General features: G+C 38.9%; 1 protein-coding gene across 4 annotated transcripts in view; it reads right to left on the reverse strand.

The window, feature by feature from the left end:
* The window catches only part of slc39a11 (solute carrier family 39 member 11), a 202,560-nt gene that overhangs the window by 42,233 nt on the left and 136,942 nt on the right, over positions 1 to 23,385 (reverse strand). For all 4 annotated transcript variants that reach the window (XM_018097746.2, XM_012966622.3, XM_031894095.1 and 1 more), the window contains one exon: positions 7,602 to 7,766. In XM_018097746.2, coding sequence (XP_017953235.2) covers positions 7,602 to 7,766 — 165 coding nt within the window. The remainder of the gene's footprint in view (positions 1 to 7,601; positions 7,767 to 23,385) is intronic.

The raw sequence follows: 23,385 nt of genomic DNA on the forward strand, positions 1-23,385 counted from the left end.
TTCTTATCTGGCTTCACCCCCAGAGCAGACACAGATCAGCCACAGAATGTAAATTACAGACCTGGTACCTCTATTTCTACAATGGGTACAATGGCTGAGAGGCATCAGACTGAGGGCCAATTAGGATGAGATTTGTGGATAATGCCCATTTGCTCTTCTGAATAAACCTGGAAGCTAAAATCGGCTTTGCTTTTACGTATACTGTTATGATAATGAATTATGGCTGAATGGATCTTGTTTTCATGCATCTGCAACTTAGTTATTAGTTAAGGGGGACCTGTATGAAAGATTCAACCTTGTCAACCCAAAATGTTGACAACCACAAGTTTCGAGTAACACCCCCCCCCCCCAACTTTACTAGGCTTCCCCTGGCATGTAGTAAGGGTAGTAAGGGGGCATCTAGCTTTACATATTTTTATATTCTATCATATTTTATATTTTATCATTCTATGTTGTTTCTCCCACCCTAGTAGGAGCAGGGTTTTCTTGTTATATATTCATACTCCTGGTTAAGTATAAAAATTCTCTTTAGATAATCAGAAATCCAACAAGGCAGGCAGCGCGGCCGCAGTCTCTAATAGCTAACAGCGTGTGTGGAGAAAATGAAATCCCTCTGTATACAATATTATTAATATTATGTTATAGTGGTGTATGTAAAAGGAGCAATGGGTCTTCATATACACTTAAATGTAATGTACTCAGGCTGCACCAGAAGCACTAATAACTAGAAATCAGTTTGTTTGTACCTGTGAAAACATAAATGATAAGCTATTTAGAAGAAAATGTTGTTTTTGTAACAATCTATCTTTATTACATAAAATTCTGGCCTGTATAAAAACCCACTATTTATTTAATTGCACAATTCAGAGCCCATAGAGGATCACTAAACCTTCTTTGCTATGTTCATTTTTGTATTTTATGGAAATACTAAAAGGTGAATTATTTCTTTCAAAATATAATATCCATTCAAAACTGTTATTGTTGCAAAATAGGTTTTTCACAAAGCATAATTGTGAGTCGATTGGATATTGATGCAAACACAATACTTCAGCAATTTCAGTCATTTTCAAGATTTTTCTCCAACATTTTCGGTTTAATTTAGGAACACAGTAACATGGCAGCACAGTGCTTGCAGAAATATTCCCCAGCCATGGTGATATTCAGCAAAGAGGAGAACCAGCCTAGCGTTTAAGGTTAGCCATTTTAATCATTGGTGGGGTCTAACGTATCAGCAGTGATTTTTCTTCTTTAAAAATCTGAAAAGAGCTGTTGGTCTGTTTTGTCATGCAACTAAGGTAAGGGTGAGAAGGGCTACAGGGAGCCGAAAAGCCCTTCAAAATGCAACACATGCAGTTCTTTATAAAACTCAAGCAATTATAGGCGGAGGCATGCAAATTACTCCTAATGTCCCTCGACTATGAATCCAGAACTGCTAGTTTAATAGCACATTAATAATTCAGAGCCATATATCCAAACTTGCACACAACCTGTTTCAATCTCCTTAAATGTCATCAGTGCAAGATATTGGAACTTCAGAAGGGATAGGACTTGGAGAGCAGCGAAGAGAAGGAACCATCATGGTTGGGGTGAAAAAGGGCTTTAAAGAGCCCATTACATGCAGTCTAAAGCCTTCTCACTAAAACAGAAGGTACTGACATACCTTATGCTACAGACATCTTAAAAAACAAAAGTGACTTTGGCTCTTTATAGCCAGCGCCGGATTTGTAATCCGGGCGCCCCGAGGCCGCCCCCTGTCTGTTGCAGCCCCACCCCCACGCGCATGCGCAAACTTTACACCCGCATACGGAGCAGTGGGGGAGAGGTCCCCATTGCAACGTATGGGTAAAAAAGTTTAACATTTTGGTGCGGCGAGGCGGGCATGCTCCCAAATTTGTGCCGCCCTAGGCCCGGGCCTTTGTGGCCTTTCCACAAATCCGGGCCTGCTTATAGTCCTTCTTAGCCTAACTGTGATGGCTCCTTCGCTTTTCTGCTATCCAAGTTCTAACCCCTGAAAAGCCTTGTTGCAATATGTTGCACTGAATACTGAATACAGTGATCATAACAGGCTTCTGGATACATAGTTGGCCAAAGGTACCTTAAGGGCTGTGGCAGACAGGGAGACTAGTCGCCCACGACAAATCTCCCTTGTCGCGGGCGACTAGTCTCTCTTAAATACCATCCCACCGGCAAGTATGTAAATCGCTGGTGGGATGGCATATGTGGCGCCACGATTTCCCCAAAATCACGGAAGTTGCCTTGAGAGGAAACTTCCGCGATTTCGGGGAAATCGCGGCGCTGTGTATGCCATCCCACCAGCGATTTACATTTTCGCCAGTGGGATGGCATTTCAGGGAGATTAGTCACCCGCGACAAGGGAAATTTGTCGCGGGCGACTAATCTCCCCCTGTGCCACAGCCCTAAAGGAGAAGGAAGGGTAAAAACTAAGTAAGCTTTATCAGAAATGTCTATGTAAATACAACCATAAGCATTCACAGAAAATCTGCCTGCAGAATTCTTATGGCATATGGGCATTTTCTTACTATTATTTCTATTTTCTATCTGTTTAAGTCTACTGAGTGTGATGCAAACACAAGCACTTCCAAAGACCTAGAGGCTAAGTACATAATCACTACAGGACATTTCTTACATAATATTCACATGCTCTATATGATGGGAACCTGCACAGTTCTGGGAGAAATCTCACGTAAGATTATGCATAGAAGCAGCAGCTTGCCATGTATTGAATTAAAGCGTCGGATATACACCATACATTGAGCATGACATATTAGGAAACATGTCATTACTCACAGGAGCTGCATTAATTACAATGTCAGGGCTCCCACTTAACTTATAATTAGAAGACTGAATTACATATTTAATCTCATGCCTCCCAGAGGAACATAACTCATACACACTGCATCCCTGTGCTGGTAGGGTAAGCAAATAGGAAGGGAAACGTTTTCTATGGAAAAGATAATGACACAAAGAATGCCATGCAGGCAGGGTCCTAGGGGTAAAGGAATGCAAAGGAATAGAGGAAAAAGACAGATAGGGTAAATAAAGAAAAATACAAGGTGAGGACAGTAGCTACAGTATAACAGTACCAAAACATTTTTTTCGTTTTTGGCGCAGAATGCAATATTTTTTGGGGGTGCAATTTTCTTTGTATTGTTGCAGCTGGGAACGGGATGAGTTAAAGAAAAATAAAAAAGTCTTCTTATTTATGCTGTAAAATATTCTGGAGTGCCACTATACAGAAATGCAAGGAGTGCAACTGCAGTTCCGGTTGGAAATGATCCCTTATATGTCAGTGCTATATAAATAATTATAATAGTGAAGCCAAGCTAATCAGAAATCCCTTAGCTTATTCCTATTCATAAACAATGTCACGATTTCGCTAATACTAGCAGAAAATATCCTTACATACAGTTTCCTTTGAATTTTTCTATTTAATATAGCCATTAAATGTGCCGACAGCTCCTCATACATAAAAAGTGCACTAATGACAGTGATATGATTAAGGGATGGGGCAGCCAAGAAGCAGAATATAATAACAGCAATAGAAAGGTGCATAAGGTTAATAGAGACATGGAAAAAAATGACAGGCATTTAACGCCCTCCTTGCATGGTTTTAATAGCGTATAGTTCAAGCATGTTTACATAGGATTTAAGCAGGGAAAATCATGGCATTTAGATCTAAAGTTTTAACAAGTTCTGCCTCGCTGGCTCAGGGGCAGTGATTCATTTTTAAAATTATTATCTATTCAGGACTGGTTTCTTCCCCCACCCCCAGTAATATAAATGGACTGACCTATGTTCAATCTATATGGTAATACTTTGTAGCAATATTTAGCTGGTGTTAATAAAACTAACAATGGCATGCAAGCTACTGTATAGCTGAGCAAGTACAGGCAAGACAAATCAACTTGTTTTCCCAGCAGTATCTGCATAACTGGCAGCAAGCAAGCTGGCAGAAAGCACCAAGCGTCTGAACATTCAAATCTGTGATGGAGAGGTTACCTGTGGCTCAGCACAGTGCAAGGAAGCTGAGATGGGGTGAATGGCCAGTAAGAGATCTGGCGCACCAGTGTTTATGCAGTGTGAAGACAAGTTGAGGGATAAGAAACGACAGTGGTATTGATAATGCACAAAAACTGCAACCAAACCTGAAAATAAGGCGACTGCTGGTTTGTTTTACTGCCCCAAAACACCAGAGCTTCTGCTTCATAACTGGTGCAGGGGGAACATATATAACTGAAGGTTCATAGAATTGACAAAAAGCACAATATGAAGACATGATATTAAAGCAAGTGGCAGAAGTACAGCACCTGGATTCTTTTCTGGTGCAGGCAAACGTACTGTGTTCACCACGTTGATTTTGGGTCAATGAAACAGAGATTGGAAAGGCTCAATATGCCGATCCCTACATACTTATATGCATTCAATGCTCTACTGAATTGCAGTCCAGCAACAGGGTAAGGTAACCTAACTTTAGGTTCATCCAATAGGTGCTCAGTTGGGCTTAGGCCAGGGCTCTGTCAGATTCAACCATGTACCTTAAAGACAGATCTAAAAGGAGGTGCTGCAAGCAGGAAAAAAGGGACTTATGGGTATATAAAGAAGTGTGATTCAGTTTGAGAGTATATATCATGTTAAAGAAAGGGGCATGAGTCCCAAAACTAGGTATGCACCAAATCCAGGATTTGGTTCATGATTCGGCCTTTTTCAGCTGGATTTTAATATATATTATTCATTGTTGCCTTCAAGGTTAGGGGGTTTTCAGTTATGCTATATTTTCCCTTAGAATAAAAAACAAGACATCTAGTTCTACGCACTGAAGAATTTATATTCAATCCAGTGTTTATTTAATAGAGGCCAGAGGAATACAGAGAGAGAGTAATACAGGATCCAGTGATGGACTGGACTGATGAATAATGTTATATAGTATACAACAAATGTATTTTTCCCACAGTCTGGGAATGGGGGATCTTGCTGCAGGGCATGGAAACTACTAGTTTTATCGCTGTTGTTTAGAATATCTCTATAATTTCTTCAGAACAAGCTTAAAATGTATATTCTATACAGTTTGTCTTTGATTTATTTAAAACACAGAGAGAGAGCCACAGGCATGATTTGAGAATGAGCCAAAGTGTTGCTTTTAAATGAGGCCCAATCAATAGCCATTGTACACTTTGGTTGGCGGGGCTCCAAGAAAAAACATGGTGGGTCTCAACGGCCCAGACCTGATCCCTGTCGGAGCTCCCCAAGGAAGGGGGGGGTCGGGTGGGTTGCAGGGGCCCCAGGGGTTTTGGGGGCTGTGGTGGGTGGAGGGCCCCAGGGGTGGCAGCCCCAGTGGGCCCTGCACCCCCCAGTCTGACTCTGGCTGGCTGGGCTACCTTTTTGGCCAAAATCACACTTGGTGTACAGTCCACTTCTCTCTGTCTGCATTTTATTATCTATTAAGCTTGCTACCAGAGAGACTGGAATGCCTTGCTCAGAACTCACACAGTAGCATGTACAGGTCCAAACCAAACAGGAGAGGTTGTTACCTCTCATATTAATAAAAGCACAGTTGGGTGGGTGGATAACTGTAAATGTTCTTTTTTTTTTTCCTTATAAAATTCAGGTTAGGGGGGAAAAAAGATTTTTGCGAAGAATACAATTAAGAAATTGAGAAGCAAGAGGATGGAAGTGGCAAAAAAAACTTTAAATGTGAAAATGAAATGAAATTCACACTTTAAATTTAGAATGCATCCAATTGTCTCATTGGTTGACTTTGTTTTATTCAATTGCTGATTTACAGTGGAGGAAATAATTATTTGACCCCTCACTGATTTTGTAAGTTTGTCCAATGACAAAGAAATGAAAAGTCTCAGAACAGTATCATTTCAATGGTAGGTATATTTTAACAGTGGCAGATAGCACATCAAAAGGAAAATCGAAAAAATAACTTTAAATAAAAGATAGCAACTGATTTGCATTTCATTGAGTGAAATAAGTTTTTGAACCCTCTAACAAAAAAAGACTTAATACTTAGTGGAAAAACCCTTGTTTGCAAGCACAGAGGTCAAACGTTTCTTGTAATTGATGAGCAAGTTTGTGCACATTTTAGGAGGAATGTTGGTCCCACTCCTCTTTGCAGATCATCTCTAAATCCCTAAGGTTTCGAGGCTGTCTCTGTGCAACTCTGAGCTTGAGCTCCCTCCATAGGTTTTCTATTGGATTAAGGTCCGGAGACTGACTAGGCCACTCCATGACCTTAATGTGCTTCTTCTTGAGCCACTCCTTTGTTGCCTTTGCTGTATGTTTTGGGTCATTGTCGTGCTGGAACACCCATCCACGACCCATTTTCAGTTTCCTGGCAGAGGGAAGGAGGTTGTCGTTCAGGATTTCACGATACATGGCTCCGTCCATTTTCCCGTTAATGCGAATAAGTTGTCCTGTGCCCTTAGCAGAAAAACACCCCCAAAGCAAAATGTTTCCACCCCCATGCTTGACGGTGGGGACGGTGTTTTGGGGGTCATAGGCAGCATTTTTCTTTCTCCAAACACAGCGAGTTGAGTTAATGCCAAAGAGCTCTATTTTGGTCTCATCAGACCACAGCACCTTCTCCCAGTCACTCACAGAATCATTAAGGTGTTCATTGGCAAACTTCAGACGGGCCTGCACATGTGCCTTCTTGAGCAGGGGGACCTTGCGAGCCCTGCAGGATTTTAATCCATTGCGGTGTAATGTGTTTCCAATGGTTTTCTTGGTGACTGTGGTCCCTGCTAATTTGAGGTCATTAACTAACTCCTCCCATGTAGTTCTAGGATGCTTTTTCACCTTTCTCAGAATCATTGACACCCCACGAGGTGAGATCTTGCGTGGAGCCCCAGAGCGAGGTCGATTGATGGTCATTTTGTGCTCCTTCCATTTTCAAACAATGACACCAACAGTTGTCACCTTCTCTCCCAGCTTCTTGCTAATGGTTTTGTAGCCCATTCCAGCCTTGTGCAGGTCTACAATTTTGTCTCTGACATCCTTGGACAGCTCTTTGGTCTTTCCCATGTTGGAGAGTTTGGAGTCTGCTTGATTGATTGATTCTGTGGACAGGTGTCTTTTATACAGGTGACTAGTTAAGACAGGTGTCCTTAATGAGGTTGACTAATTGAGTAGAAGTGTCTAACCACTCTGTGGGAGCCAGAACTCTTAATGGTTGGTAGGGGTTCAAAAACTTATTTCACTCAATGAAATGCAAATCAGTTGCTATCTTTTATTTAAAGTTATTTTTTCGATTTTCCTTTTGATGTGCTATCTGCCACTGTTAAAATATACCTACCATTGAAATGATACTGTTCTGAGACTTTTCATTTCTTTGTCATTGGACAAACTTACAAAATCAGTGAGGGGTCAAATAATTATTTCCTCCACTGTATATCAGCGCAGAAACAGAGTGGCCCCCGGCACTTTTCCCTGTAACACATTTCTGATCACAATCATCAAATGTCTGCACATCAGCACATTGACTTTACAGGCTGGCCTGGGGCATGCAGAATTATCTGCTTACATGATTTTGGGGAGAACATTACATGTAACTGATTTGCACCCACATAACTTGCCTGGAATATTGTGAATAGTTATAGCCAATATAAGAAGCATGATTCGCCTCCAGCTGCTCCCTCCCTTGTGAGCTGCTTCTCTGGGATTCAGCATGGAAAAGTCTTCAGCCAAAGGTGATACAGTCCCTCTCTTTCTCTGGTACACGTCCCCATTCTCAATCTTGTCTGGAAATAAACGGAGAGAAGAGTAAAATCAGCTTTTGTGCCTGAGAAACCTACAAAGAGCAGGAGGACTCACATTTGGCTACTGATATTATAACCAAACCCCTACTGAACACATTTGCCATAAATACAACATTTTTTCCACCATCCTGTCTCTTTAGTCTTTTCATACAGACATCAAGTAGTTAGCACATACCATATTTATAAGTTGTATTCACTTTACTTTGCATTTGTATAGGTACAGTACAGGTATGGGGCCTATTTTCCAGATAAGGGGTCTTTCCGTAATCTGGATCATTATATTTTAAGTCTACTAAATTTTTCTACTAAATTTTCCTTAAATTGGAAAATTAACATGTTATATATTAATTCAGCCAGTGGGTTGATCTTTTAAGATTATAAGATGTTAATTATTAAGCAGCCTCATAAGAAATAGAATAAAAAGAATTTAACACTAAAATGACTGGACCTATGATTCCCCACAAGGGCCAGACTGTAATTTGATGCTTTCTGTCCTACATAATTTCTTCTTAATGACTTGTTTTTCCCACCATGTGATCTTTGGCACATACTGTAATTATATATAATAGGCAAATATATGCTGTGTTAAAAATATTAATATGGAATAAGAATGCGAAAAATGGCTGCAATGCAGATTCAAAAGTGAAAATGTTATATATCCACTTCTAAGGCCATGTAGAAAATTAGTAAATAAACGTGTTTATGACTTCTGTTACACCCATTGGTTACATGGTGTGAACAGACACTGAAGAACAAATTATAGTCATAAGATCAATAGTGCATTTGTGTGCAGTTGGTCAGTTTTAAAACCCAGAGCAATTTTTGGTTTCAATATTCCCAGGGAATAAATGAATATGCTTTGGCAGGCAGGCTTTCAATTTCAGCACAAAGCAATCACCATTGCTACATGTGTAGCAATTCCTGTAAACTGGAGAAATAACTACCCATTCATTTCTTACATAGTAAGTGAATAAAAGGAAAGTTCTAGTAATCTGCTGAGTTTAATACTATAATGGACTCAAATATACAGCATCTCTTCCAAAAATATATTCAACGAATGGCTGCAAACTTATGAACTCCACATTATCCCAGGCCTATAATAATGCTAATGGACTTCTGTTGCTTTGCCATCTTGGAGAGCCCAGAAAAATAAATTCTGTCCTGTGCTGCCATTACTGCTTTGAAGAAAACTATACCCCCAGAATGAATACTTAACCAACAGATAGGCCACTTAATATTATATAAACTATTAAAAAATCTTGCTAAATTGGAATATGTATATAGGTTGTATGTATAGGACCTGTTATCCAGAATGCTCGGGACCTGGGGTTTTCCGGATAAGGGATCTTTCCATAATTTGGATCTCCATACCTTAAGTCTGCTAAAATTAATTTACAGTAAATATTAAATAAACCCAATAGGATTGTTTTGCCTCCAATAAGGATTAATTATATCTTAGTTGGGATCAAGTACAAGGTACTGTTTTATTATTACAGAGAAAAGGGAATCATTTAACCATGAAATAAACCCAATAGGGCTGTTCTGCCCCCAATAAGGGGTAATTATATCTTAGTTGGGATCAAGTACAGGTTCTGTTTTATTATTACAGAGAAAAGGGAATCATTTAACCATTAAATAAACCCAATAGGGCTGTTCTGCCCCAATAAGGGGTAATTATATCTTAGTTGGGATCAAGTACAGGTTCTGTTTTATTATTACAGAGAAAAGGGAATCATTTAACCATTAAATAAACCCAATAGGGCTGTTCTGCCCCCAATAAGGGGTAATTATATCTTAGTTGGGATCAAGTACAGGTACTGTTTTATTATTACAGAGAAAAGGGAATCATTTAACCATTAAATAAACCCAATAGGGCTGTTCTGCCCCCAATAAGGGGTAATTATATCTTAGTTGGGATCAAGTACAGGTACTGTTTTATTATTACAGAGAAAAGGGAATCATTTAACCATTAAATAAACCCAATAGGACTGTTCTGCCCCCAATAAGGGGTAATTATACCTTAGTTGGGATCAAGTACAGGTACTGTTTTATTATTACAGAGAAAAGGGAATCATTTAACCATTAAATAAACCCAATAGGACTGTTCTGCCCCCAATAAGGGGTAATTATATCTTAGTTGGGATCAAGTACAGGTACTGTTTTATTATTACAGAGAAAAAGGAAATCATTTTTTAAAATTAGAATTATTTCCCTATAATGGAGTCTATGTGAGATGGCTTTTCCGTAATTCAGAACTTTCTGGATAATGGGTTTCCAGATAAGGGATCCCATACCTGTATCAGTATACATCCTTTCCCTTGAGCCACCATTCAGTGATGGGCTGTGTGCTCCCTCAGAGATCAGCTGACAGGAAATAATGCAGCTCTAACTAACAGGAATTGGCTGATGGGGCCTAGCATGTATGAGTGCCTTGGCTTGTTTGTGTGCACTGTAAATCCTATGATCCCAGGAGGCGGCCCTTAATTTTAAAAATGTCAATTTTCTATTTAGGAGTACCCAATAGCACATACTACTAAAAAAACTATATTTTTATGAAAATGGTTTATTTATATGAAGCAGGGTTTTACATATGAGCTGGTTTATGCGATATATTTTTATAGAGACCGACATTGTTCGGGGGTATAGTTTTCCTTTAAAGGACAAGGAAATGGCTAATAATTTGTCAGGTACATCCTGTGAGCCAAAATGGTAACCTTCTGCCCAGCAATGGCGTGCCTAGTCAATAAATAATTCTCTGGCCCAGGGCACTTGGCTGCGGAACACCATGCTCTCTGCTAGGTAGCGCTTGCACAGGCTTGGGCCGGATTCATGTGCGCTACAGCAAATTAGGCAAGGCGCTGAGGCAGATTTATGATCATTCTGATTTTCATGGTTCAAGGGGTTTTTGAAACCACAAATAAACTGATTTCCAATAAAACCACAAATGTCTAGTCATTTATTAAAATGATCCAAATGTAAAAAGCACTAATGAATTGGAATGGAAACTAAAAGATCGTTACGTTCCTGCTTACAAATGAAAAAAACCCTCAAAACCTGTAAAACCACACATTTAATAAAGACTGTTACATTTTGCCTAGGAAAGCTCCCACTGACTTCTACATGACCTCCCAGCTTTTAGATGGCGTACTTTTACATTTGCGTTTTTCATGGTTTTGATGGATAATAGATGGCTAAAATTCATTTTTTTTATTTTTTTTACATGAAAAAATCAAGTTTTAGTGACAAAAAAGAACAAACATGAAAAAAAACAAATGTTAGTAAATGCACATTATACTGCACATGCAGACATTAGAATAAATACAATTAGATGACCCTGAGATTCAAGGCTACCATCAGGGGGGGAAAGGGGGTACAATTGTGCTGGGCCCCGTGAAATCTTGTTCTATAAGGGGGCCATGTCGCGTCACAAAAGTTATACAAATTGCCTAAGTTACACATAAAGTTACGGCAAAACGTGCTTAGAAAACTACGTAACTTGCCTAGAAACTTAAGTAACTTGCGTATCAAGCAAAAGACAATGCAGAGAAGCTTTGCAGGGACAAACTCCACTAACCCCCAATGATTTAAAAAACTTAAGGTAAATTTCCCTGCCCCCCATTGAACTGACTGACGTATTAGCACATTAATTATTAATTGTAACTATTTATATGAACTGCTTATTATAGAGTAATGTCAGCTGTTTATATTGGGGTCTATTTACTATTCTACGTGAACTTTACAATAGGGGAATAACTGGTTATTGGGCCCCACAGCAACACTTATGGGACTTATGCAAAAACGTATGTGTATTAAGAAACTTACGTAAATTACACATAAGCTCCACTGACCCCCCCCAATTACAATACTAACTTATTAGCACATTAATTATTTTTACTATTTTTATGAACTATTACTGACCAGTTATTGGGCCCCACAGCAATATCATTGGGCCCCTTAAACTTACACAGCTTCCGTTACTTATGCGAAAACTTTCGTAACTTCCATATTAAACAATGACAGCACAGAGCAGGGGCAGGTAGGTGGGAAGGGGTTAAACTTAGGGCAAACTTCACTGCCCTCCTATAAATTAAATGACTTATTAGCATTTATCAATGGAACTCTTTATATGAACTGCTTATTATAGAGTAACGTCAATTGTTTATATTACACAAGGGGCGTGGCCAAAGTTTTGGTACTGTGCACTTGTGTTCATGGGGGCCCCATATAAATGACTTGTGCTGGGCCCCAAAGTTTCTGATGGTGGCCCTGCTGAAATTTATATCTAATTAGCCTTAAATGAAACGTTTAAAAGGCACACTTGAAATCATCAGCACTGCCGTCCCAGTGGAATACTCCTGCATGACTGTGGGAAGGGGGAAACATCAGAATGTGACTATTATAGGAGCCCTGACACCGAGCAGATGCCAGTGTCGGCCGACAGACTCTTTCTTCAGAGACTGAGAGCTTCAGAGGGTTGAACAGATGGTGTTTGGAGGCAGTGCCAATTAGCCCTATGTACTGGCGCACTAAACCCAGGCAGCTCCCATGACAAATCAGCAGCATTGTCTACCGATGCCCAAGAAATAAAGTCATTGCTTTTTTAGATAATAAAAAGGAAAAATCACTTGGCAGAACAATTTTAGGGAAAGTAAATATTAAAAACCATTTTGTTTCTAGTAGTAAAATAAATAATGTTTGTGCTGATACATCTCTAAGGGATAATTAAAGTATTTTTAATAACTGGGAAATTTACTGGTGAGCTCAGTTCTTAAATGAAAATATTCCAATAGAAATTACGTACTGAGGCTGGGTGCTCTAGCAGGGGTTAATGCAATGTTGTTATTAAGGGTTTCTGCCACACTCAACATGGGGAATCCTTGAAATCTTTAGGCAGGTTCTGCCGCTAAGCTATAGTTAACCAGGGGTTGGACAAGAGGTTAAGTGCTCTGCTTGAGGCACTGGATCTGAAATCCCAGTGGCAAAGACCCTGAGCAAGTCAATCAGGCTCTTGCTATCTCAACATACTTACTGCTCTTGAGCTGACGAATGCTTTGTTTGCTATAAAAACCCAATAAAGTACTTCTCTTTGCCCACTGTAAGTCATACACTTGATGTTGGGCTTTAATTGGCTAATCTCTAAATATTTTCAGAAGCACTTTTTTATGTTTTTTTTGCCCAACGATCCCTACATACTTAGGTGCTTTTGGTTTTATCCCCATGTCATTCAATAAAAAAACAAAAACTGAGAACTGATTTCAGGAGATTATTGAAATACTTCAGTGCAGTTGGTCAGCTTTATAAAAAAAGAGGGACATTTTACAGCTCAACATAAAAAAATAAGGGATGTGTCTAAAAATTCAGAATACTCCCAACTTGAAAAGAACAATGAGAAAGAGAAGGTAGCACTCCCAATTGCCAGAAAATGAATTTCATTGTTTCATTATCTCTGTTATTGGATGTGCTTGGTTTCTAGGGTTAAACTAATGTAGGTGGATTTGTGAGCGGATGCCTTCTATGAGTCAGACCCTTATATCTCTGTTAGGGTAAATGTGAGCAAGCCATGGAGAAACAGTGCAATGGAACACTTTTTGGATTAATATAAAGGATATCACAGTGCTGTGACGTTCTATGAAGGGTTCATATTGCAAACAATCCAGAGCAATAAATGTGTTTACTGAATGCAGGAACATGTTCTTGAACTTGCTTTTACTGTAGAAAAGCATTTGTATTTGTACCTCATTAATACAAAATAATTTTCAACTATTATCTTTATTGGAAAATGACACCAGTCATACATAACCATTCATGCCACCTCCTGCCTTATGGATGTAATTATAGAAAAGAGATAAAGCGGCACAACATTGTTTATAATCAACTGAAACCAACAACAGGACCTACCAACACCCGTCCACTGTCAAGCTACAAGTCCAACATGCTGTTCTTTGCGGTCAATGTAGAGATGCATCAGCTTGCATCTGGGTGTTCTGGTTTCTTCCCAATAACCCATTAAGAGTTTTTTTTGTAATATATGTGCCTGTGTGTGTGTATGGGTCTCTAACTGATAAATTAGACACTACATTCCATTGGCACAGGGGTTAATGGTGGGCCCCTTCCCTGTTGGGATTTGGCTGAATGTATTTTTGTCCTTTCACTAATTTGGCTTTCATTAGATGCACCAAATTGCATGTGTATGGAAATATATAACGCAGTTGTGTTAATCTGGGTTTATTTTATTCCAGCAAGGTCAAAATCCAGTACGCCAACAAGCCAGCAACCCCCAACATGTGGTGCTGCCCCTTAAAGAAGAAGGAAAGGTAAAAACTAAGTAAGCTTTATCAGAAATGTCTATGAAAATACAGCCATAAGCACTTGCAGAACTGCTGCACTGAGTCCTCAGTGAAAAGAAACACTGCACTTCTTTTCTTCTATTCTGTATACATGGTGTTCTGTGTCAGACTTCCTGCTGTCAGAAAAATCCTTCAGGGCACGGCACAAGCCTGCTCAGTTTGCTCCCCCTCCCCTTCCCCTCTCTGCTGTAATCTGAGCCCAAAGCAAAGAGATGAAGGCACAGAAGTAGTCAGACTAAGCTAAAATGGTAGCCACTATCTATATAACAGAGAGAGAGCTTCTATGGATGTTTACTCAGGTATGGTAAAGCATTCTTCAGAATAATATAGCTCGTAATATTGTGACGTAGCTCTCCTGCTCCTTTAAATACATGGAGGGGTATGGGATGTGGAACCTGACAACACAGTCACACTGGGCCGCAACAAGCCATGAGGAATTACTAGAACCCCTTATGTATATTGTAAAACAGTTAGAATGGGAAATGAGCCCTGCAATGACCTCAATCAAATGTAGTTCTTCTCTCGTTATACTATTACATTAACTATAGCAGGAAATGGTCTCTAAATCACTGGAACATCACTGCCTGCATGTTAATTGGAATTTAAGATTACATACAACATTAGGAGCCTTTAGATATTTGTACAAAATCATCAAAAAGTGCTTATGCCAAGGGGTCTTATCTGTTTAGTTGCTTTTATGCTTTCCATTGCCAAACGGATAAAAGAGCAAAATGATGCATTAAATTAAAAAAGTAAAAACTACAGGAAGCAGCACATTAACCAGATAGAAAGCATTAATCACTAGGATATCACTGGTTATATATTCATACAGTATTAAGCAGATCTGTTGTGCTTCTAAAGTGTAGAGAGCCTGGCTATGCATCAACTAAAGCATCTATACAGGGACAGAGATGTATATGCCCTAAACCGGCTGCAACCATCATTTTTTCATTTGTATCATTATATATATGTATTTCCATCGTTCTCACAAGGCCTTACATATTGTTCTTTATGTTAACTGCCTTACGGTAGTGACATAATTCCTTTAAAAATAAAGACAGCAAGAGGTGTGGCTTAGTAGTCGGCTAACAGTGATTTATAAAGGGTATTATATATAGGGAATAAAACCAGCAAAATCTGTCTCTAAATGAGAAGAAAAGCTTAAATGAATAATACCCTGAACATTATTTACTTTAAATGATATGTATTATTGACGTTTGCATACAGTATCTTGTTATGCAAACAGAAAACCAAACGCTTTCATGAAGGCACCAACTATATCTGCCAACACAACGTCTGAGAATAAAATGAAACCCACATCATATTGTTCCCATTGCCAAAGGACAAATTCTTTTTTTGCTTTGATCTCAAGAGGTGACCTTCAGCTGCTTTTGTTCTGTGGTATTGGAATTTCTGCTTCAATCACCCTTAGATATTGCTTGAAAATTGTGCACAATGAGCCTCATGAAGACGTACATACTCCATGATAGCCGCATCGCTGATGCACAGAGAGCTATATATAAGTCAGGTTGCTCAAGACATATCTTATGTCTCGTATGCTTGGAAAATTACATTTGTCTTGGCCTGATTAAAGAACAGAAAACAAATAATAATTCTAAAACGGTCGTGTAACTTGTTTAGTTATTCGGCTCATAGAATGTCCCTTGACTACAACACATTTATTAATGATAGTTTCCCTTTAGCAGCTTAGTAACGATCTAGATAATGCAATCGCCCAGTTGTCAGGGCCATGGTAAATTGAAATCTCAAGTAATATAAACCCCTTTGATTAGATAAAGAAGCTTCTATCTAAACCATGATGACCGCAATAAGAGTTGTGCACCCAGCTCGTTGGAAAACCTACTAAAAATGCACTTAAATACCCTGTGAAACCTATAATTTGAGCAGAATTACATACATACCATACAATCAGTATAGGAAAAGAATATGTTGTGCATGTGGTGTAATAAAACAGCACAGACACAGCAACCTACCAGGTGGTTAAAACCAGGTCAACTTTACTGCTATCTAAATTAAATAGCATTCAAATAGTTGAATTGAAATTTTCTACCTATTCTAGGGATGCACCAAATCCAGGATTCGGTCCGGTATTCGGCCAGGATTCGTCCTTTTTCGTCATGTGCTAATTAGGATTTGTGAGGGTTAATGTTGCCTTATAAACACAGAAGTGTAAAATTTTCAACATTTAACCCCTCCAAATTCTAATTAGCATATGCTAATTAAGAATTTGGATTCCTTTTGGTATTCAGCTGAATCCCTTAACATGGGTTCGGGGGTTCGGTGCATCCCTAATTAATTCTGCAAACCACACCCTGCATGGCCACAGTGGAGCAATAGAATCGTGGAAACTCCTTCTCTCCTGATCTTTTGTGCGTCTACTCCTTTCGCCTTGAGGTCTTGAACGAAACCTTGGGAGCTGAGTATTGAATCGTGATGCCATGACATTGAGGCAAGGAAGACCCCATTTGTTCACTATCCAGCATACGCTATCCAGTGTGGTGCAGCTCAGATAGTCCACTTCCCAGTTCTGAATTCCTGGGATGAAAACTGCCAATATAAGACCAGGGCCCACAGGGAACACTCCTGGTAACCCGGATAGTTAGTCCAACACTGTCTAAGTAACTAAATGCAAGCTTTCAAATAAATATTTTACTCACAAAAGAGAATGAGTATTTCTGCAGCTTATAGCAGGTTTTAATGAAACTGCGAAACTCTATAAGAAAGAAAGGGACTGCAGCGGTTTATAATCTTTTCATGCTGTAACGTGTCAAAGAGAATATACCTGCTCTACAATTATGGGAAGATCTCCAAATGAAAACTGATTGTGATCTTTGGGAATTTTAATACAGGCAAACACCAAAAAACTCACAATCTTTAAATCACGAGACAATAATAAAACAGATGTATAGATCAGGGATCACCAACCTTTTATACCTGTAAAATGGAAAAAGTGTTGGGGAGCAACACAGGCATGAAAAAGGTTCCTGGGGGTGCAAATAAGAGCTATAATTGACTACTCAATAGCCCCTATGTTGATTGGCAGCCTACAGAAGGCTCTGTTTGGAATTATACTTGGTTTTTATGCAACCAAAACTTGCCCAAAAGCCAGGAATTCAAAAATAAGCACCTGCTTTGAGGCCACGGGGAGCAACATCCAAGGGGTTGGAGAGCAACATGTTGCTCACAAGCCACTGGTTGGGGATCACTGGTATAGATGGTATCTGACTCCAGATAAAATTCATGCAGCTTATCCAGATTCATCATAGTTATGCTTGACGCAAACTGGATCATTATTTCATTTTTGGTGGTCCTGCCCAATTGTAAAAAATGTTGGTTTGGACAGGATCTACTACAAAATATTGTTAAAGCTTCATTTATACTTCAACAGGAGTTAGCATTATTGGTTAATTTAAAATAAAACTGCTATGCCTCACCATCACCTCTCACACTTCCATTTAAATAAAGGGCCAATTCACTTTTGAAGAATCCTAATTTGTCCATTACACTGGTGAAGGAAGAGATAACAGTCATTAGTTGTCCGTTGTCTTGATTCCTAATGAGATGCAGGTTATTACACACATTAATTAACTCTAGGGTACGGCTGGTAAACAACACAAAGGAAAACAGTACTGATGATAAGTAACAAGATGGCATTTTGGGAAAAGTGACTCTGTATGTATTCCAAATACCCTGTTTATTTGATATGGGATCCATTATCTAGAAAACCATCATCCAAAAAGCTCCACTTTCCATAAAGGCCATCTTAGAACAGAAAATATTTCCTTTTTCTCTGTAGCTAAGCTAAATTAAACCACACTGGTGGCAAAACAATTATATTAGGTTCATTTTATGTTTAAATGTTTTTAGTAGCCTTAAGGTATGGAGATACAACATACAGAAAGAATCCTTATCCAGAAAACCCCAACACCCAAGCATTTCATATAATATCTTCTATATCTGTATATCCCAAACGGCAAAGCAAGCAAATTTTATCAAACAAGTACAGGTATGGGATCCGTTATCCGGAAACCCGATATCCAGAAAGCTCCGAATTATGGAAAGCCTGTCTCCCATAGACTCCATTTTAATCAAATAATTCAGATTTTTTAAATTGATTTCCTTTTTCTCTGTAAAAATGAAACCAACTAAGATATAATTAATCCTTACTGGATGCACAATAACCCTATTGGTTTTAATTCATGTTTTATTGATTTTTTAGTAGACTAAAGGTATGAAGATCCAAATTATGGAAAGACCTCTTATCTGGAATACCCTTAGTCCCGAGCATTCTGGATAATGGGTCCTATACCCGTACTAACAAGAAAACAAGGAAAAAATATAAATAAATTCAAATCCTACCACTGTAGAAAGTATGGATTAAGGTAAAGAAAGAATCTGGATCTTTGTTCACTCTTAAGGACAGAAACAGTATAATGATATTCATCATCCAAAAGCTTCTCTAAGGCCAGACTTCCTACTACCCACAAAAAGCCTGCCATACAGTTCCAGCTGGCAACCAAAAGGTGCATTCTCAGTGGAAAAGAAAACCTTAATCTGAGGAACCACTGGAAATCTAGAAGAATGTCTGCGCAATTACACGGCAGAAAGTAACTAGATGTAACTGGGCTTGCCAGCAAAGTCTTCGTAGACATATCACCTTGCAGAAAATGATCAAAAGTGTATATTGATACTGTCAGTCGGTCAGGGCTCTCCTGGGACATTACAAGCCCAGCCTGCTTTTTATTATGTTTCTGCATGTCAAAGGAAATCTTTTTACTCTGTGATTTAAGGAACAGGGAATGGTGCAATTTTAATTAGGATTTGTCCTATAAAGAGGATATATTTTGAATTGACCACAGATATTTGACATAAATAAGTGAGGGTTATTTAAATTAGCCAAAAAAGACTACTTAATACCTATTTACTATTTTTTTTGCTTTATGGGCCACTACTTATTACATATGTTTTACCATTGGTGATTTACATTAATCCCAGTAGAAAGCAGGTAGATTAAGCATGGGCAACCAGATCTTATCAAGACTAGCCCAACCCTAAAGAGTAGCCCAAAAAAGCCCATGTAGTATGGTGGGAAAAAATACCACTCAATAAAAGATATGTAAAAAATACACTGGTTATTGATCCTCACTCGGTCCCCATACACAGGTGACACCAACCATTTTAATCCACCACCATGTCCACTGTCTAATAAGGTGATCAGCTCCACCCAGGACATGCTCGCATGATAGTTTTACTTTTATCTGTGTGGCTGGCCCAGGTTAAAGTAAAGTTACATTACCCAGCATGCACTGGGTCATTGCTTTATGAATATTGGAGCAGAAAAAGGGAGGATGTGTCCAAAAAACAAATTGAAGTTAAGCTGGGGACTTGTTAGGTTGGTATTTAAAAAAAGTAGGCCAATTTGGAAAGAATTCTGGACGCTGGCCCAGTATTATAAGGTGTATAGACTTTGCCCACTGGTTTCCTTAATTAAGGAATTCTTTCTCATACATTAACATGTCAGTTTTACCTTAGTCACAGATCCTCTAGAAACACTGTCAAATAAAACAATACTCAGTAATTCTACCTACAGCCAAACCGGTCTGGATTGGGATTCAAAATAGGCCATGGCATTTGAAGAGAGGGCCAAAGAGCCCCTACACAGGCCCAATAAATAGTGACTGTCTATGGCATCCTACAGCAGCCCATTTGCCAATTACCAGAATCCACAGATTGCCAGTTCGGGCCTGCTGCCAAACATGCCCCAATCGAGAAATTTAGTTCTGGGCATGTTTAGCATTTTTATGTATCACTCGGAGCATGATAGGATGCCAAATGTTTCATAAACTCTGGAAATGCCCCTCTGTGGAAGAACAAACTTTTAATACACTTTGTATTGCTCATCTGCTCAAGGGTTTCCATTATTTTGGCAGTTACTGCGCAGTTATTTCTACCAAGAACAAGTTTCTCACTGTGTCCCAGTTGGTGTGCTCTATGTTTATAGACCCAGACACACCGTCTAGCTGTGAACTATTGTTAAATGCATAGCAGCATTAAAAAAGGGTTACACAAAGGCCAAGTTCTGTCCTTTATTCCGCGAGTGTGTCTCGCAGCTTCCTAAGGTTCACGTTCAGTTCCTTCTATTGAGGTTAAAAAAGACATTAGAAACAAAACAAAAATAGCGAGAACAAGAACAAGAATGCCTATAGAAGTGTTTGAATGGATTCTACAAGCAAGAAAAAAAAAATCCCTAGATATGTATAATATGCACAAAAAAACATGTGCATAATGTACATTGAATGGTTTGTTCAAGGCACTGACACAAATGTATACATACACTAAGAACATTAGATACAAACAGCAAATACTGTAATAAAGTGACCAGAAAATTGAAAAGCACTTTATACATTTACATGCATTGCTTACAATACTAATAATTAAATATATATATATATATATATGGGGATTTATGTCCCAAGTCATTGTTATCCATTATCTATCTAACAGAATCTGCCATTACAACAACACTAGGAAGGGCATTCCCCAACCTCTCTGCCCTCAAAAAAAAAACCCCACCTACGCTGCTTCAAATGGAAGTTCTGTTCCTCTAATCTAAAGGGGGGGCCTCTGGTGCTTAAAAAAAGGTGTGTCTCGCGCCGATTTATTGAAAATTTCTCCAAAAAACTCTGCTAGTCCCACCATCTGTTCCAATATATGCTGCCTCCTTTCCCAGGCTGTGCAGGGCAGCCGGTGTCACACAAACTGGGGGGGATTTCCAGTTATGCTATAGGTCTCCTTTTATTAAAAACACAGTTATTTTCAGTCATTTGTAACTAATATAAAAAGAATTTACCAATAGGATGAATACATTTCAAATTGTTGCGCAGAATGATATCGGAAAGAGGGAAGGTTACTATTAGAAATGGGTAGAATGGGTAACAGTCAATCGAAATGTTTAAAGTACAAACATTTACAAAGTCTATGCCTGTCCACCATAAGTTTCCATTCTGTTTCATACTGTTTATTTTAAGGCCAAAGTGACTGGACATATATGTTAAGCCATGTTACATTCTTTAATGTGAGGAATAGTTTTGATATCATTTTGACCAACCCCTTCAATAAGGCTGAAATTAGTTGATTTATTTATGAAAATAAATCTATATTTATTAAGATGGGTTGGAAAGTCTATTTTGGCTGTTTTTCCTAACTTGATCTTTAACATTTTTTTAGACCTAACCTTTTTTTTTTTAATATAAGGTTGATAGTCAGCCAAGACTTATGTTTAGAATATAGACTGGAATAACCATGCTGCCTAGATTATTCTAAGAAATGGCTCATGGATTTACCAGTTAGGTAGTTCAGGAACCTGAACTTTTTTCTGAGCTCGCTGTAATTATCATCTTCCCGGTTCTCAACTCCTGTTGTTTAACTATGCTGATATCTGCCTGCCCTCAACTGTAACTGAACCTGAATTCTGCTTAGCCCAATACTTATCCATGGTATGGACTTGCAATTTAGCCTATTCCCCACCGTCAGTCTTTCCTATTCCCCAGTATCTCCTCCAGCTAAGCCCTTTCTCCCTGGTCCGAAAGGCCTTGACAGCAATATACACATAATCAAGGGAATAGCGTAAGAAAAGGATTGACCCAATGTGATACCCTGGCCCCTCTGACTGTAAATTCCTAAAGAGAACTATTTGTCTTTGTGCACTAAATGGTCTGTTTATTATTTTCCTCCTAATTCAGGATGTGGAATAATTAATTTGGTTGTTTATTTAATAACATCCCATGCTTTTTTATATGATGCTTAAGAACTGAAATGTGTATTGGATTTATTAAGTTTCAGTGAATATACTAGATTTAAGCACCAATACATGTTGTTCAGAATTTGTTTTTTTTGGCTTGGAACAACCAAAGAACTCTCTCTCTCTCTCTCTCTCTCTCTCTCTCTCTCTCTATATATATATATATATAGAGAGAGAGAGAGAGAGGGTTTTCATTTAAAGGAATCCATAAACCCACTTACGAAGGTACTACTCGACAGACTATACACTTATAGAAACAAAGATTCATTTTTGAAGTATGACATTATTAATGGGAATCATTATGGTTTTAGCTAAGTTAGTGAAGGTCATTTGTTATGGTAAAATGTTATTGTAATTTATACATTTTATTTAGACAGATAAGGTTTACAGTTACCCCTTGGATATAATATGTGTGAAGGAAAGTATCTGTACTTCAATAGAAATATGGATGCCCGAATGCACAATCATTACCCTGAGAGGCTAGGGTTAGTGGATGACTTGCTGTTGTCAGTGTTGGGGGGCATAATCGCCACAGTTCCAGGGTAATATCTGACATTAGTTGCTCTCAAGTACAAATTGTTGTGTGACGGTTTGGCTTGTAAGCCATGCTGACTGTATTACTAATGTCACTTACTTGTGCCTTGCTCCTCCTTGGGTGAGCCATGGCAAAGTTTATGTTTGGGAAAGCCCTCAGTGTTATATTAGCACTATGAGTAACTCATAGGATATTTTACATGTGATGTTTTGTTTCTGTTGAACTGCTAATATAACTTGTTACTCTAAATTGTGAGTTGTCAGACTGTCACCTAAACTGTTTACAGCCATCTCTTCCCCTTGCTCCTATTCTCTAGTTGAATCCCTTTGGTTCTCCCACAAGCGGTAGTTTTCTGGAAATTGCAGTAAATATTTCCAGACTCAAACCCCTTCACAGTCCATCCAGCCCTCAAAAGTTCTGGATATTGACCCTGGCTGAGTCCATTATTCCCCCCCCCCCCCCCCCAGCAAATACACATACAGTAGATATCTATCTATCACTAGATATCACTTTTTGTGTTAGTATCTGCCTTAAGCCATAAGCCGTTAATGATTTTGCTTAACCTACTGATAGCTGCAGCTCATCACCTAGGAAGCCACAGGTTAGCACTGTAAGTAGATGTATTTATATACAGTAGATCCCCTGTAAAGTTTCATCTTGAATTCAGTTTCTGTTAGGGGAAATGAAACCTATCAATCTCTGCGGCACCGCAGGGGGACATGGGAAAGCAGAGCTGGTGGCTCTTGACGCTGATGGACAATTCCGCTACCAAGCTGTCAGTATTACTAATGCTACTGACGAGGCCTGCATAGAGATTCATTCTATACTCCTTTGGCTTCTGTTCTTTCAGTGGTATCAGACGCCTAGCCTACGCTCCCCTCTTAATTTCCCTCAGGT

Source organism: Xenopus tropicalis, chromosome 10 (assembly GCF_000004195.4).
Source record: "Xenopus tropicalis strain Nigerian chromosome 10, UCB_Xtro_10.0, whole genome shotgun sequence".
NCBI lineage: Eukaryota > Metazoa > Chordata > Amphibia > Anura > Pipidae > Xenopus > Xenopus tropicalis.